At 44.6% G+C, this 16,240-nt stretch overlaps 1 protein-coding gene across 7 annotated transcripts in view; it reads left to right on the top strand.

The window, feature by feature from the left end:
• Positions 1 to 15,414, top strand: part of plppr1 (phospholipid phosphatase related 1) — a 122,975-nt gene extending 107,561 nt beyond the window's left edge. For 3 of the 7 annotated variants that reach the window (XM_078570864.1, XM_078570897.1, XM_078570853.1), the window contains 4 exons: positions 2,025 to 2,201; positions 7,329 to 7,460; positions 10,706 to 10,797; positions 15,076 to 15,414. In XM_078570864.1, coding sequence (XP_078426990.1) covers positions 2,025 to 2,201; positions 7,329 to 7,460; positions 10,706 to 10,797; positions 15,076 to 15,094 — 420 coding nt within the window. In that variant the 3' untranslated portion in view covers positions 15,095 to 15,414. Of the gene's footprint in view, positions 1 to 2,024; positions 2,202 to 7,328; positions 7,461 to 10,705; positions 10,798 to 12,887; positions 12,951 to 15,075 lie in introns of all 7 variants that reach the window. The other 4 variants (XM_078570889.1, XM_078570879.1, XR_013580599.1 and 1 more) reach the window with 3 other exon arrangements.
• Positions 15,415 to 16,240: the final 826 nt, after the last annotated feature.

The following is a 16,240-nucleotide window of genomic DNA, read 5'->3' as shown; positions in this document are numbered from 1 at the left end:
TCTTGCACAGATCACCACTGCCATCACCTACCAAGCCGGAGTGGTAACGTAGTTGCCCCTCCTGCGGCCAGAGTGGAGGTAGAGAACATCACAGTGGGCCTCCACGGCGTCCAAAAGGCGCTCGAGGGCTGCAGTCTTCTTGCCTTTCAGGACCATGTCTTATTTGCTGCAGTTCTGGGCTGGAAGTACTGAGCGCGGCTGTACGTTAAATGTGGTGCCTGGTGTGAAGAAGTGGCGAGGTGATGGTGTGGCAGGTGAATCGGAGCCCGCCCACCATGGAAACAGCGTGTTTCCCAGGAATGCATAAATAATGTGGTGGGTTTGCGAAGAAACTACGTGAAAACCCACCATTGCGGCCAACGGGTAAAACGTTTTACCCACCCACTACTGCACTTAGTGCAAACCTGGGACGATTCCACCCTCTATATAAATGCAAGTTGCTGTTGAATATGTATAACTGATGGCAGATGCAACACCACTCACCTTGTATTTACTCCCAAGTCGAATTTCATCCCCGTGAACATTTGCTGTAAACAGTTTTGGGTTAGCATTGACTCTTGCACCTTAGTGTGATCGAAAACTTAATGAATAAGTGTTTGCAGCCTTTCAATGTCCTGGTGATTTTGTCGATTATTTATAGCATTTTTCTTCACATTTTTCAATCAACATCACAGAATCACAGAATTGTTACAACTTAAAAGGAGGCCATTCGGCCCATCGCGCCTGCACCAGCTTTCCGAAAGATCAATTCCCCGAGTGCCATTCTCCCTGTTCAGATAACAGTCTAATTCCCATTCGAATGCTTTGATTGAACCTGCCTCCACCACAACCTCAGGCAGTGCATTTCAGGCCTTAACCACTTGCTGTGTGAAAATGTTTTTTCCCATATTGGTTTTGCTTATTTTGCCAATTATTTTAAATCTTTGCCCTCTCATTCTTGATCCTTTCATGAGTGGGAACAGTTTCTCCCTATCTACTCCGTCCCCTCATGATTTTGAATACCTCTATCAAACTCCTCTCACCTTCTTTCCCCCCACCCCCGACCACCACCCAAAGAAAACAGTCCCAACTTCTCTGACCTATTTTCATAACTGAAGTTCCTCATCCCTGGAACCATTCTCATGAATCTTTTCTGTACTCTCTCCAATGTCTTCACATCTTTCCTAAAGTGCGGCGCCCAGAACTGGATGCCATACTCCAGTTGAGGCTGAACATAGTGCCTTAATCAAGTTCAGCATAACCTCCTTGCTCTTGTACTCAATGCCTAAATAAAGCCTAGAATACTGTATGCTACATTAGCCACTCTCTCAACCTGGCCTACCACCTTCAGTGATTTATGTACATATACACCAGGGCCCTCTGCTCCGCCAGCCCCTTTAGGGTTGAGTCCTTTATTTTATATCGTCCCTCCATGTTCTTCCAACCAAAATAAATCACTTCACATTTCTCTGCATTGAACTTCATCTGCCACCCATTCCACCAACTTGTCTATGTCTGTTTGAAGTTCTACACTATTCCTCCTCCCCATTCACAATGCTCCCAAGTTTCATATTATCCACAAATTCTGAAATTGTGCCCTGCATTCCAAGATCTAGGTCATTAAAATAAATGTCATATCATAATTTCACCCCAGAAACCAAATTGAATGGAATAACGTGGTGGAGAACATCTGCTTTACTTTTGAAGACTTTGGTTCATGTTTTTAAGTCCTGGTAACTTTCACCACAAAGAGAAATAAACGCACAAGCGTTTAAATTAATTGGAAGTGCAGAAAGTGCTCGCATTTATATAGCACTTTTCACGACCTCAGGACGTCCTAATGTGCTTTACTGCCAGTGAAGGGCTTTTGAAATGCAGTCCCTGCTGTAATGTGAAAAGCGTCACAGCGATGCTCGGTGTAGCATCATCAATATTCATCGGGATCCCTGGTATTGCGCACACTGGCTTGTGATTTTAAAAAATATATAAGATAGAGAAATACGTGTGTGCCACTGATCAGTGTGTGTGGTCTCATTCTGTTTCAGATGTACATCACAAGCACAATAAAGACCAAAAGCAGCAGGTTAGCCAAACCCGTGTTGTGCTTGGGGGCTCTCTGTGCTGCTTTTTTAACAGGATTGAACCGGGTCTCTGAGTACCGCAATCACTGCTCTGATGTGATTGCAGGCTTTGTACTGGGCAGCACAGTAGCTTTGTTTTTGGTAAGTCCATCTTATCTTTTCAACATTGAAGATATACAGATGTGTCAACTTACTGCAGGGCGGCCAGGTCTAAGAAAAGTCAGAATTTATGTTAAGGCACATGTGTGCATTCAACAAAATATTTCCCTCGACAACAACATGCGTTAATGTAGAAAATCAGCCCAAGGTTTTTAAATCCGGATTCTCCCACTTCGAACATTCTCTACGCCATTCTCTGTACAGAAGCTGGGGACTGAGGTTGGGCCATGCCCAAGCGATTACTCCTCCAATGTCATTCTGCACCACATGCAGAAGCAGCCCCTTCCCTTCACCTTCCCCTTGCCTTTCCTCTGACCCCCATACCTTCTTCCAACCTCACCTCTTGCCGTGTATTGCCCTCTCTGACCCTGAACCATCCGTCCTTCACAAAGGCCTCAGCTTCATCCCCTTACAGCCTGGTTCTGATGAAAGGTCGTCCACCTCATGCAACGGCCTGAAATTTTAGGGCTCCGATAGAGGCGGGAGGCAGGGGCAGTTGGCGCGGAGACAGAAATTTGTACCGCTTGCTGGCTTCCAGGAACCATCCGGCTCCCGAGCTATTTTTCTGGAGTCGAGATGGGGGAGGGGGGCAAGGGTGGGGTGGAGGGGAGGATGTGTGCGGGGGGGGCGGAGGGGGGTGCTGCAGGAGAGTTGTGTGTGGCAGGGCTTTCTTCCCACAGACGGCAGGTCGCTGTCTCAACTAATTAGAGGCCTATTAAGGCCTAATGTTGTGTGTGGGAGTGGTGGTGGGAGGGTTGGCATTGGCGATTGGGATTTTCCAGTTGGCCTTCACGTCCTTGGAGACGGTGGGAAACAGTTTAGCTGCCTGGAGGCAAACTCCTGGGGGCAGACTGGGATCCAGCACTCCAGGTAGGCTTCAAGGCCCTCCCTGCTGGTCTGTTGCAGTTGGAGGTCACACTGACAGTGGGGAATGGTTTTGGGGGGCAGGGGGCAGGGAGGCACCTCTGTCCCTGGCTGGTTGATTTATTTTTCCCTTTAAAATTAAAAAAAAATGTTGGAGGGAGGGTTCCTCCATCTTGGGGCATCCTGTCTCTCGCTCTCCTGGTCAACCTGCTCCTGCTGCTTCCCAGGCTGGGCAGCCTCCTATTGGCTCTCCAACTTTTGAGAGCCCACCTGCCATTGGACGACGAGCCGGCCTCTGCCTACTCATTGGCCAATTCGAGGGGAAAAGTGAAATCACAGGTGAGTGGCTGTCCCCCACACAGTAAGGACTCTGATACCTGTTTCAGCCTGACAGTGGGGCCCTGAAGCCGGCAGGGTTTATGCTGCACATTTTAAGCCTGTTTCTCCATCCACAGATGCTGCCTGACCTGCTGAATATCTCTAGCACTTTCTGTTTTTATTTCAGATTTCCAGCATCAGCAGTTTTGATGCAGAAGCAGGCTATTTGACTGGGGAAGCCATCATGGTTAACACTTGCCCAGTGTCCAAAAAGTATACTTTCCAGTCACCGGGTCAATGAGAGAATCATCAAATGCAAAGCAACTTGGTACTTTTCCCCTTGCCCCCACCCCATGTCCTAGAACATTGGGACCAGTGACAACCTCTCAACATTGATCCGGTTGAGTTCAGTTAACTCAGCAAAAGTTAGATGGAATTAAGTTTTCCTGTGCTCCCTTACATTCCCAGCTCTGTCCACCATTTCCTACCTGAGAAAGTGAGCAGGCTTCTCTCCTGGGTGTCTTTCATCCACTTACCAGTTATGGACAAATGCACAGAAATACGACAATTTGCTTTCCACTAATTTTCCCTCGTTGTCCTCGCCCCTACTCAGTGAGGACGTTCGGCCCTTTGTTCATTGTGACCTCCTTCACCAGGCAGCTAGGAAGGACTGGGAATTTTCCATGTGGAAAATCACAAGTTGCAGATCCACATCCTACACCCCAGCATACAAAACTGATGGGCAGGAAAAGGCCATTTGATCTTTAAACCTGTCCTGCCCTATACCCAGACGGTCAGAGCGTCACAACAAAAAATCACTCCCTTCCCTTCCCTCTCTCCCTTCCCCACCTCCCTCCAAAAGTAGAGAAGGAAAACCCAGGGCCAGTAAGGGAACAAATACTCTAGAAAATTCCCTTCTGATCCCCTAAGGTAGTCAAAACCAGTCCAGAAGATCACAGGGACCAAGTGTTATCAATAAAGACACTTACTTTCTCTCTGATGCAGTCTCTGCCCCAGTCAGGAACTAGCCCAGCTCCCTTGGGGAGAGTTAAAGAGAGTCAGTATCCAATGTGCCAGCCAGCCACACACACCAGGGGCTCTTTACTCTCTGGGAATAGAAACAGCGCTTAAAATCCAGTCTGTTCCAACTCTTATGCAGTTTAAACTTCAGCAACACCACAATGCCCCCTGACCACCCTCACCTCTCACTTAAGGTGAAAATGGAAGCCATGCTTTACAGTTGATATTTTCTCCGATATAATGGCCTTTATTTCATCTTCCCCTCCAAGTTACACACCGTTCGTTCACTGTCGCTGGAACTTCCTAACAGCACTGTGGGTGTACCTACACCATATGGAGTACAGTGGTTGAAGAAGGTGGCTCACCAACACCTTCTCAAGGGCAGTTAGGAATGGGCAATAAATGCAATAAGTAAACAAAATCTTACAGCCCTGCATTTAAATATTCCTCTGGAACTAGGAGGAGAGGGCAGATAAAGTTCCAGAACTTTGGGATAACTAGCAACTATACATTTCCAAAGAGAATTCAGTGCCTCTGGGCAAGATAGGTATCACAATATTGCACTGTCCTCTCCTTAGGTGATCTGACCAGCAGAAAACTTGTGGTAAATAAATTACAGAAATATCCCATCTTACCCTGTGGAGTGAGTTCCCGTTGGACCAGTACGATTGTTGGTGATCACAAAGCATAGAAAAAAGATTTCCCCTGTTCTCTATAAGTAAGCAAACTATAAACAGGCTCCTTTCGCACACATTTAGCATTTTACAACTAACAGTGAACAAGGTACATGTTTCATTCTAGCACCCACAACTCCCAGAGTCCTGCAACTTGGCTGCAACATGACCAGCACACGAACCAGCTCGAATGTAAAGTCAGTCCAAAGATCTAAATCAAGCATCGCTTTAATATCAACATTTGCTTGCATGTTAGTATGCGCAGAAAACTAATCGAATTCAATGGCAAAGAAGAAAATAGTGTTCACTGCAATGATGCATGCACAGATAAATTCCCAACAAGTCGCACTTTATTGCAACTCTCTCTTTCTAGGTAGGTCTCTGCCTCTATTTACCTATGGGCCCCAACATCCAATGGTTTGGTAGCAGTGTTCCTGGGTCTCTCTGGAGTCGGGTCAGATTTGGGTAGGAGAGGGGATCTGCCAGTTTTAACATCCCAATTCCCGAAACTCCACCAGAAGTGAGGGCAGGTGTCCAATGCAAATTCCCCAGTTAGGATACAGTCAAGCAGTTTAAATTCTGTCCTTTTCACTCAAGGGTCCAATGATCCAACATGTGGCATTATTAAGTAAGGGGAACTTAAAAAACGATAGCAAAGGGTTAATGCTGGGATCTTAAAGATAACTTGCCCCATTTCATTGAGTTACTAGATAACCGTAACTTTGTTTTGGATTCATTTTGTTTGTGAAAATTATTTTGCTCTTTTTACTCCAAAAGCCTCTCTTGAGACTGCTTCTTGTTTGGGAAATTTCCCTAAAATGTAGGGGGAATGTCTGCCCAAATGCTTCTTTCCCCATGGGGGTTCTTTTTTTGTCATTTAATCATTGAAGGCACGTGAGAAGGCAACCAGCAATCTTGAAGTAACTCCTCAGGAGATGATTGGGATGAACTGGGCTTTGGGACCACCTAAGGTCCCAAAATGGAGGGCAGGGAGCATGTAAAAATTTGCAGTCTGATGTGCGATGCATGCCACATTGGGTAAGGACAAAGAAGAGGTGCCTTTTACCTAAAACAGATTTTGTAAAATAAGGGACCTAACGTGTTCTTCAGATCCCTGGTGCAATATTGGCTTTCCTTATGAAAATCAAACCCAAACATCACATAAATAAAAAAAGGTAAACAGGTAACATCACCATATTGATTGCTGCTGATCCAGACCACCTCCAAAGCCCCCAGTACCCCCCCCAAACCCATCTATCAACACACCTCCCCAATTCTTCCAGAACCTCCCCTCAATTCCTCCTCTGAAGCATTTGATCCTGATTTCAACACCCCTCCTCCTATTCTTGAGTTCAAGGCTCTGATCCCTCACCCCATGATCAACTCCCCCCTCCACACCCGCAGTTTCTACTCCAAAACCCCATTTCCTCCACTCTGGCCCCGCCCCCCAGGCACCTCTCCCTCATCCTCTCTGACTCCTCCAGTTTCTGATTCAATGCCCGGATCCTCCAATGATCCGGTGACTTCCAATCCCACCAGCAATTCCGTCCAATCCCAGGTTCAAGGCCCAAGTCCCACATTCCCTGTCCCCATTCCAATCCCACCCTCAACCCCTCCTCCCTTGATCCCAATCGCTGCTCCACCCTCCCACACACTCCCCACTGATCTTGAGTTCAAGCATTGGCCCTAATAAGGGATGACTCACAGCACCTGCCTCATTATAATGCGGTCCAAGAGCCAATATATGGGGCTCCTTGGACCGCATCATTTGTGACTGGTATTGGGACTCCCAAAAAGGGGTGCTTTCAAATTTAACCCTCCTGAACTCTTCTAATGCACTGTCTAACCAACAGTGGTACATCTCAACATATTCACAACATAGTCACAGAGTTATGTATCAGGAAGCCCCTGTTCTGTGAATGTGTTGCCACTCACGCTAGGATGCTCAGAGGCCCTCGCTGATAGTGCAGATTTAGCCACAAATTTCAGAGGCTAAGTTATCGCCCTTCAACTTAACATGGAGAGCTGTGGACTCATCCCTGAAAACATCCGTCCAACTTTACAAGGGCTTTGAACTGGTTTCAGATATCCTGCAAGCATTCACTTAAGGCTTTGAGCAGTAAATCGCACAGATGTGGAAGATTCCCAATTCATTTTTAAAGAAAAATAGGTAACTCCATTGCATTAAATCTTCATTGAATTATTACTGACCCTAATCTCCATTTCCTGCTAGGGAATATGTGTTGTTCACAACTTCAAAGGAATACAGGCCATGTCAGTTAAACGAAAGCCTGAGGATTCACATGGTGTGCCGTTAATGACGTTCCCTCGGGTGGAAAGCCCACTTGAAACATTGAGTGCACAGGTAAGCCCCATAGACTCTCCCGACATGCTTTAGCATATGGTACTAGCTTCACACATTGGATATAAAATTCACCTGAGCCACCTCAAGCACCAAGGTTGGCCCTTTCTACTACACAACTCAATGGGCAGGGAGTGTTCAAAACAGGAGGCCTCCCTGTTCTTGGATTGAGCAAACAGGACAAAGTAAAGGTACCCATGGGCAATTCAACCAGATACTTGTCAAACTTCTCAAGAAATTATTGCGTTCCTTCCCTCTCAGCATAGCTACGTAGTGACCAGAGCCTAGCTCCTCTGATAAAGTGTCTGCTGACCATTATCCAGTGTAAGAACCGCATTTTTAATTGGCACAATCACATGACTCAGTTGCGTAGAGCACATAGGCCACTTAGTAAGGACATGGATTGTTCTACCTCAGAATTGCCAGCCTGGCAGAATGAGAGCCTATTATATATTTTATATATTTGATTTTCCACAGAACAATGCAGAGAACTTTATTTACAGAGTTCTACATAATAGTTTAAAATGTCTATGCCATCCTTCCTGCTCAGTGTCTAGCAGCTTCTCTGGTGTCTGTTTACTTTGCTCTGAGTCCACGCCCAGGCTTAATTTATTAAGCACAGTGAGCATAGATCAGTTACCAGATTCATATAATCAAACACAGAACAACTGAACACTACAAAGTCAGCAATCCCTATAGTTCTACAAAGTCAATCACCATCACAGTAAATGCTAGGATAGGATTGCCTCTGCATCTTCTCCTGTTTTCTCTTGCCATTTGGTGAAATCAAAAATATTGGCAAAATACCCAAACTCTTTAGCCATAAGGTTTTCAAAGAGAAGGGGAGTGAACAAAAATTAAACATAGCAAATAAAATTTGAGGAAACAAATAAACAAAAGAAAACAAATGTGCTGGAGAGAAAGAGAGAGGGGAGATAAAGTTAGGATAAAGGGGATAAGAAACAGGAGAAAAAAAACATGAATTGTTTTTGGTTATCCCTATGGCCCATGTGACCAACACCGTTTACCACTTTTAAACATGTTTATGTCTTTGGCCTCAGATAAAAAGCGTGCAACTGAAAATCTTAAGGCTAGGATTCATCGAATATTGACAGCCCAATAAAAAGATAAACAAACATGCCAGTGGATCATTGGTCGCTAGGTAACACAAATCCTTGAACATTGCAGGCCTCCATTTCTTCACCAGTTTGTTAGAATGGTATTGCAGCATCAAGCCATAAGGAAAAATACATTAAAAGTCGTCAAAGACCACGAAACGAAAGGGGGCCAGCCTTGGTACTCACTGTTAAACAATCTGTCGATAGCATTCAGTGTGGGGTTTTCACGGTCAAAATATCTATGCTCTATAAACGAGACCTTTTGGCTGCATTGGTTGTCTTACAAATGGGTCATTGCATAATTTCTATTTGGTGATCCATGGCACGTTAGCCTCTGTTAATGCTTTGTCGAGCTCGATATTTTCTTTTAGTTCTCTGAAGAATTTATTTAATAAAATCCATGTACACCAGGAAGTTCCCCTCCAGGTCACTCACCATCCTGACTTGGAAATATATCGCCGTTCCTTCACTGTCGCTAGGTCAAAATCCTGGAACTCCCCCACTAACAGCACTGTGGGTGTACCTACACCACATGGACTGCAGCGGTTCAAGAAGGCTGAGAACTTATCACCCATGAATGAATGGCAGAGCAGACTCGATGGGCCGAATGGCCTAATTTCTGCTCCTATGTCTTATGGTCTTATGGTCTTATAAGGCAGCTCACCACCACCTTCTCATGGGCATCTGGGGATGGGCAATAAATGCTGGCCCAGCCAGTGACACCAACATCCCAAGAAGTTCCCCTCCAAGTCACTCGCCATCCTGACTTGAAAATGTATTGCTGTTCCTTCACTGTCGCTGGGTCAAAATCCTGGAACTCCCTCTCTAACAGCACTATGGGTGTACCTACACCACATGGACTGCAGCGGTTCAAGAAGGCAGCTCACCACCACCTTCTCAAGGGTTAATAGGGATGGGCAATAAATGCAGGCCCAGCCAGTAACACCAACATCCCATCAATAAATTTTAAAAAATCAATAATTAGTAAAGACAGTTGGCAAAAGGATCAGTGGTGAGGTGAGGAGTTTTTTTTAAATGCAGTGAGTTGTTGTAATCTGGAACTCGCTCCCTGAGAGGGCGGTGGGAGCAGGTTCAATATTAACTCTTAAAATAAAATTGGGTAAGTACTTGATGGGGAAAGAACTGAAGGACTCTGGCTAGACGACTAGGGAGTAGGACTAATTGGATGGTCTCTTTGTATGCAGTATCATCCCATGATTCTGTGATTCCATCATAATTAAATTGAATAGAATTGAAAAGTAGAGAAGTTATGCTAAACATTTATTGCACCTTAGTTGGACAACACTTGCAGAACTGTGTATAGTTCTAGTCACCATATTGTAAAGAAGGTTTGTGGAGGCACTGGAGAGGGTGCACAAAGAGATTTACAAGGATGACATTGGAACTCTGAGTTTATACATATCAGGTAAAGATGAACAAGCTGGGTCTCTTCTTCTGAGAGGAGTCAAGATAAGGTTATAAGGGAGAAGGGAATAGAGGATTATGCCAATAGAGTTAGATGAGGAAGGATGCGAGGAGGCTCAAGTGGAACATAAAGACCGGCATAGGCTGGTTGGGATGAATGGCCTGTTTCTGTGCCGGATATTTAATGTAATTACAGTTGATTCCATTTGTGAACACTGGTGACAATCCCAATGGATTTAATGTGAATAACTCTTTGCTGCCCTTCTATTTGCGCATTTGTTGTCTGCATACTTTAGAGTTTATTCATTAAGCTTTAATGGACTTGCACAGTCTCACAAGCTTAATAAAAGCACTTTCCAAATATTGTGCTTACAGGATATTCACCAGAGTGCGAAATTTCGTGGTGTCAGCATTCTGCTGCTGCCAGTTTGTTGTAGTGCTAACAGCTTCAGCGTGGGCACAAATTGGCTAATGCTTAGCGAATCCAGACATTAATCGTCTAAATGGAAGTGTAAATAAAGAAATCCATTCCCCTGAAAATGAAAACTGAATGTGCAGAGCAGTTGTAGATTGACCAAAATGGAATTAGAGCACCTCACGTCTCCTGCGGTTGGTTCACAAAGCAGTATAATGACCACACTGTATTGCTATTGATTACATTGATCTCACAACATGGCTCTTTTTTCCTTAATGCCTGCATGACAGCAAGGTGGGAGACATCGCCAAACCCCCCGAGAGAGGGTGTTTCGTCCCAGGGTCATTTTCCAGGACCAGCCAGACACCCAACTCACCAGGAGGTATATGCTTAATAATGACGCAGGGACTGGGGCTCCATTGCGAGCTCAAGGGGGTTCATGAGTCCAGTGTTGGAAGAGGTTACGCTCTGTCTGTCCCCTCTGCTGCTCCTGGACGGATGGCCTTCCTCCGGTGTCCCGTGTGAATCTGGCACTGTGTAACTTCTCGTTGACATTTTCTAGCTTCCATTTTCCTGCACTCTTGGCCATGTCGCCATGGTTGCTGTTCATGGCCGGCCACTTTGCTTGGTTGTCTTATGCGGACCTTGGCTCAGAACTGCTTGCCTGGCCTCATGGCCATATTGCTGGACCAACCCGAAGGTTGGCACAGTCAAAGAGCTAATCCTGGTGACTGAGGAAAATCAGAACCATGCATTTACCCATTTAGAACTGTATCATTTTGTTAAATGTTGACATGTTCGTTTGTGCTGTGTTGCTATTGTGTTGGTTCTTTTCCCCAAATAGAATGATACTGGTGCTAAAAAGGTTGAATTATGTGGAGAGTTTGCACAGACAGACAAAGCTTCTATCTCGCTGAGTATAGAAGATCAAGGAGCAATCTAATTGAGGGGTTTTAGATGATTGAAGGAATTGATTGGGTACATGGACATTTTCTCTGGGCGAATGAGTCTCGAACAAGGGGGCATGATCTTAAAATTAGTGCTAGACCATTCAGGAAGCACTTCTTCACACAAAAGGTAGTGAAAACCTGGAACTCCCTCTCCCAAAAAGCTGTTGAGGCTGGGGGTCAATTGAAACTTTCAAAACGGAGATTGCTAGATTTTTGAAAAGTAAGGATATTAAGGACTATGGAAGCAAAGTGGCATTTGAGGTAAAGCTCAGCCATGAGTTAATTGAATGGTGGAACAGTCTTGGGGGGCTGAATGGCCTGCTTCTGTTCCTATGTCCCGATGCTATTTTTGCACTGTGCTAGGAGGGCCCTGTGGATTAAATTAGTTTACACTTACAAAGGAGGGCAGGTGTGAACACAGACACACTTTCTCCTAAACTCAGTGGTGTCCGCAATGCTGAAGGCACACAGAAGCACAAGGTGTGGTTTGAAAGCCCAGAATCATCATGTTGTCACCTTGTTAATGGATGGTCAGATTCAGCACATTTCTCCAACAATTTGCTGCAGTATTGATGAATTTAGGGGTTCTATTTGAACACCGTGATTTGTTGACTATCTCTTCTGACTGGACATTGGTGAGAGTTATAGGGGAAAGCTTTCCTCCATGCATTTTGAATAATGGAATTGTGCGCTCGTTCCGTAAAACAAAATGACAATTTTGTCACGCATAGGGCAGAATAAATCTTCCCCTCCTTGCTCCAACAGTGCTACTGGTCATGTGTAGTGCAGTAAAATACACGTTTGAACCTGGCTAAAGTCTACACAAGATCAGGAACTCCTGTCATCTGCCCAAGGCATATGGTATATTGATGGGGTGAGATGAACTAGGGTGAGGGGACCATTGCAGACCAGTTGGGCCAAATGGCCTGTTTCTGTGTTTTTACATTCTATATAAGGCATCAAAACACTTCATTTGCTTAGTGGGACTGTAATTACCACATGCTTTTGTGATTTTAAAAAGAGTAACAGTTTTAGAAAACACAGTTAGTTGATGGCTGAGCAAACCATCATCTGCTCCCCTGTGTCTCCTGTGCTAAAATCCAATTCAAACCAAGACTGTGAAACTGTCCTCTTTCTACCAAAGGCCTAAGTGAGATGGTTCTCAGCTAATCTCAATCCAGGTCTCAGTGGATACAAGTCCAAACCACAAAACCCCTTTGCAAATTGGTGCAGTGGGAGATGCTTGCCCTGTGTTAGGCACATTGTTGCAGAGAAGAGAGGGAGCTTCACTCTGCGACAAGCTGTCTTATTCCATACCGGGAAGCTCTTGATATTGAAATTGGACGCTTGAAAAATATTCCGTATCCCTCACCCAGAAACAAATTTAATAATTCTCATCTGGAGGATTAAAGCACGGGCTAAAGGACTAAACAGGTAAGTGATAAATGACCAGCTTTGTGAGTGTTGGATTTTTCATTTTTAACTTTCACACGTTTGAGGCGGGAACTTTTTTCTGTTTCAGGTGATTAGGTCGCAGAGATGATTCACATGGGTACTTTCATCTCCCAATGAAAGCGGGGGGAGCGTGAGTGTGCATGCGAATGCCATCTTGCCTAGGGCAAGATGCATTTTCCCTGCCCTCCTGTGTGTTATGTCAGTCCCTGGGAGTATGTGGCAGGGTGGGTTATCAATCAAAAATCCAGGGCAAATTTTCATGGAGTAACCATCCCTTCCTGACCTGTGGGAGTGTAGTACTTGAGTAGGGTTTATTTTTGCTCCCCTGTTTGTACCTACCCAATGTATAAGCAGTGAAAAACAAGAGGAAGCTTATATTGATCCTTCTAAATGACACTTGAAGCAACAAAGAGGCTCTAATGAGTCTAAACTGTATATATGTTCATATCAGATAAGTTTTAAAAGTCAGCAGGACTGGCTCAGTTTATAACGTTCCCATTAATGTCTAGTGACAGATTTGGCGCAGAATCTACTCGGTGTTATAGAAAGGGCTGATGTTTAAGAATTCGCTTTTAAAATGATCTCTACTACCATTTCCACCCCCCGCCCCGCCCCACCCCATCCCCCAAACCACCCCTCCCCATGTTTTGTGATATGATCTTCAGAGTGGGTGCTGGCAGCCAGAGGCCTGATCTGCCATCAGTGCATGTTAAAAACTCCGAGGCCCAATCCTCGGTAGGTGGTGGCAGCAGGTAAGGGTGCTGCCAACATAACCTACTTGTAGAATCACCATCATTGACAACTTCACTAGTTTTCACTTTGAGGCTCACTTCTCTCATTGGTGAGTCCTTTTTCAAACCACGGGGGTGAAACTGGTCTCCATTTTCTTCTCTATACTGAAGCCAATGGGAAAATGAAAGCGTGCAAAAGCAGTTGCCGTGTTGCTAACGCTCATTTTTCACGACTGTTGGATACCAATTTCACCCTTCCAAGAGACTTAATATGAGAATCTTGGCTTCCTATGAAGCCATTTCTCTTCCGTTTCTTCCTCCCTCTCCGGTTCACTTTGTGCGGCTGAGAAAATGGTGCAGGCCTATTGATCCTAGGCTCGACCGAGCCACTGCTGGCTGCTCAGTGGCAGGAGTGCAGGAGTAGCTCTGTGAAGACCCTCCTATTGTTTTTCTTTCTGTCCCCCCCCCCTCCCTCCTCATCACCCTGTAGTCAACATGCACTGTTTGCCTCTTAGCAGTCGCTAAGGATGAGTTCAGAGGCTTAGTGGAGTGGAGGATAGGAACCACCTCCCACCTCACTAAAGGTGGCTATTCACAGATCCGCCAGAGGTGCGAGGTGCCAAATGGCCTCCTTCTGTGCTGTAAGAATCAATACTTCTACTCAAATACCCAGCCTCCAATAACCCACATGAATTGTTCATTTTTTTGGACTGCTCATTTCTTTTTATTTTAAGGAAAAAGTACTTTCAACTCGTTTCCAAAAGAGATTCTGTATTTGATTGAAAAAGCTTAGTGTCCAAATAGGGGGTGAAAATTCAGCACTTACTAATTGGCATCACATTCTGTGCATTAGTACAAAGTTCAGCTAAGCTGATTCCATTTTCTAGGATGCTTCCTGTCTCACCAGAGGTATTTTTTTAATCGTGCCCCTCCCCCCCCAGATAAGTTATATAATTTTGGATCTAGAATTTTACACTTACAAAAGATGATACAAAAGATGATGCAAAGTTGTATGAACACCTTTAGCAGCAGCACGATGAAAGGCTTTGACTTCACGGAGTTTCTGTTGTGCAGTAATTAAAAGCAACTATCCCACTAGAGGACGGCCCAGTTTCCTAGTGCTTCGAACATTACCTCAGTCTGTTCTAACACTTGAGATGTCTGTTGTACTGTTTTCTGTGGACCTGCCCCCCATCTTACCCGCAACTCTTTCCCCCTTCACAGGGTGTTTAATACCGTCTGCGTCTGTCGATTAATAGTGATTCTCTGCTGCACGTGCACACTGCAAATTTTATGTCTATGGTTGAGGTGCCTCATATAGTGCTGTGTACTGTGATTCTGTGGTTTGTGTAGCAGTTCTACTTGGCTCAGTTTTGGAATTAATTTGGAACCTTTTCTAACCCTTAATTGTAAACCTGGCTGGCAAAATGTATTTGCAGTGTGCATAGTTTCTGACTCAAATTAAACTGCGTTGCTCCATCAGTTCTAACGTTTATAAAATGCTTTCCTTTTGTCCTCTTACAGAACCACTCTGCTTCAATGACAGAAGTGACTTGAAGAGAAAACCTTTCCTTCTAAAATTAACAAAAAAAAAAAATTGGTACTTTTTTTTATAATAAGTGTTAAACTGTGGAAAGTGCAACACAAGAACATGTCTAGTTAGTATCAGATGTTTTGTACATTTTGTATGACAAAAGTGTTGTAGCTTACCTTGACTTTTTTGCCTGTTTCAGTATCGCTCTCTTTTCAGAATTAAAGCATTCCATGTAACTGTTTCTAATTTCTTATGTAAATTCAGGTGGTGTTATGTGGTATTTGTACAATAAAATGTGTGGTCTGGTTTATACACACCCTACCATTGAAGTGATTTAAGTATTTCATTAAGGAGAAAACTCTCTCTATGTCAGCTCCAGCCTAGAAATTCCACAAGGGCTCTGCAAGCCTTCCATCATAATTTCCAAGACAACCGTTATTTGTAGTCATTTCTCTGGGAATTCTGCCAGTTTCTCACCAAAGAACGCAACAGAAAACCAGGAGAATTTAAGGACTTTAATTTATTCTTTCATGGGATGTGGGCATCGCTGGCAAGTACAGCATTTGTTGCTTGCCCCTAATTGCCCTTGAACTGAGTGGCTTGCTAGGCCATTTCAGAGGGCAGTTAAGAGTCAACCACATCGCTGTGGGTCTGGACTCACATGTAGGCCAGGCCAGGTAAGGATGGCAGATTTCCTTCCCTGAAGGACATTAGTGAACCAGATAGGTTTTTCTGACAAGTTGGTGATGGTTGTCATGGTCACCATCACTGATGCTAGTTTTCAATTCCAGATTTTGTTAATTGGATTTAAATTCCAGCAGCTGCCCTGGGGGGATCTGAACCCATGCCGCAGAGCTTTTAGCCTGGCCCTCTGAATTAGTAGTCTAGTGACACCGCCACTATGTGACCCTCATCCTGTGTTTAGGTGCTGTGTTGCAAATTCGGCAAACGCACTCCCATTTACTTTTAGAATCCTCTTTCAAATTCATCTTGAATTTGTGGAATTCTTTTATTTATCCACTCGTGGGATGTAGGGATCATTGGCAAGGCCAGAATTTATTATCTATTCCTAATTGTCCTTGTCAAGATGGCGATGAGCTGCCTTCTTGAGCCGCTGCAGTCCCTGTGCTGTAGGTACACCCACAGTGCTGTTAG

Source organism: Cetorhinus maximus, chromosome 2, assembly GCF_964194155.1.
Source record: "Cetorhinus maximus chromosome 2, sCetMax3.hap1.1, whole genome shotgun sequence".
NCBI classification, from domain to species: domain Eukaryota; kingdom Metazoa; phylum Chordata; class Chondrichthyes; order Lamniformes; family Cetorhinidae; genus Cetorhinus; species Cetorhinus maximus.
The sequence above is the reverse complement of the archived record's forward strand: the minus strand, read 5'-3'. Positions and strand labels throughout refer to the sequence as shown.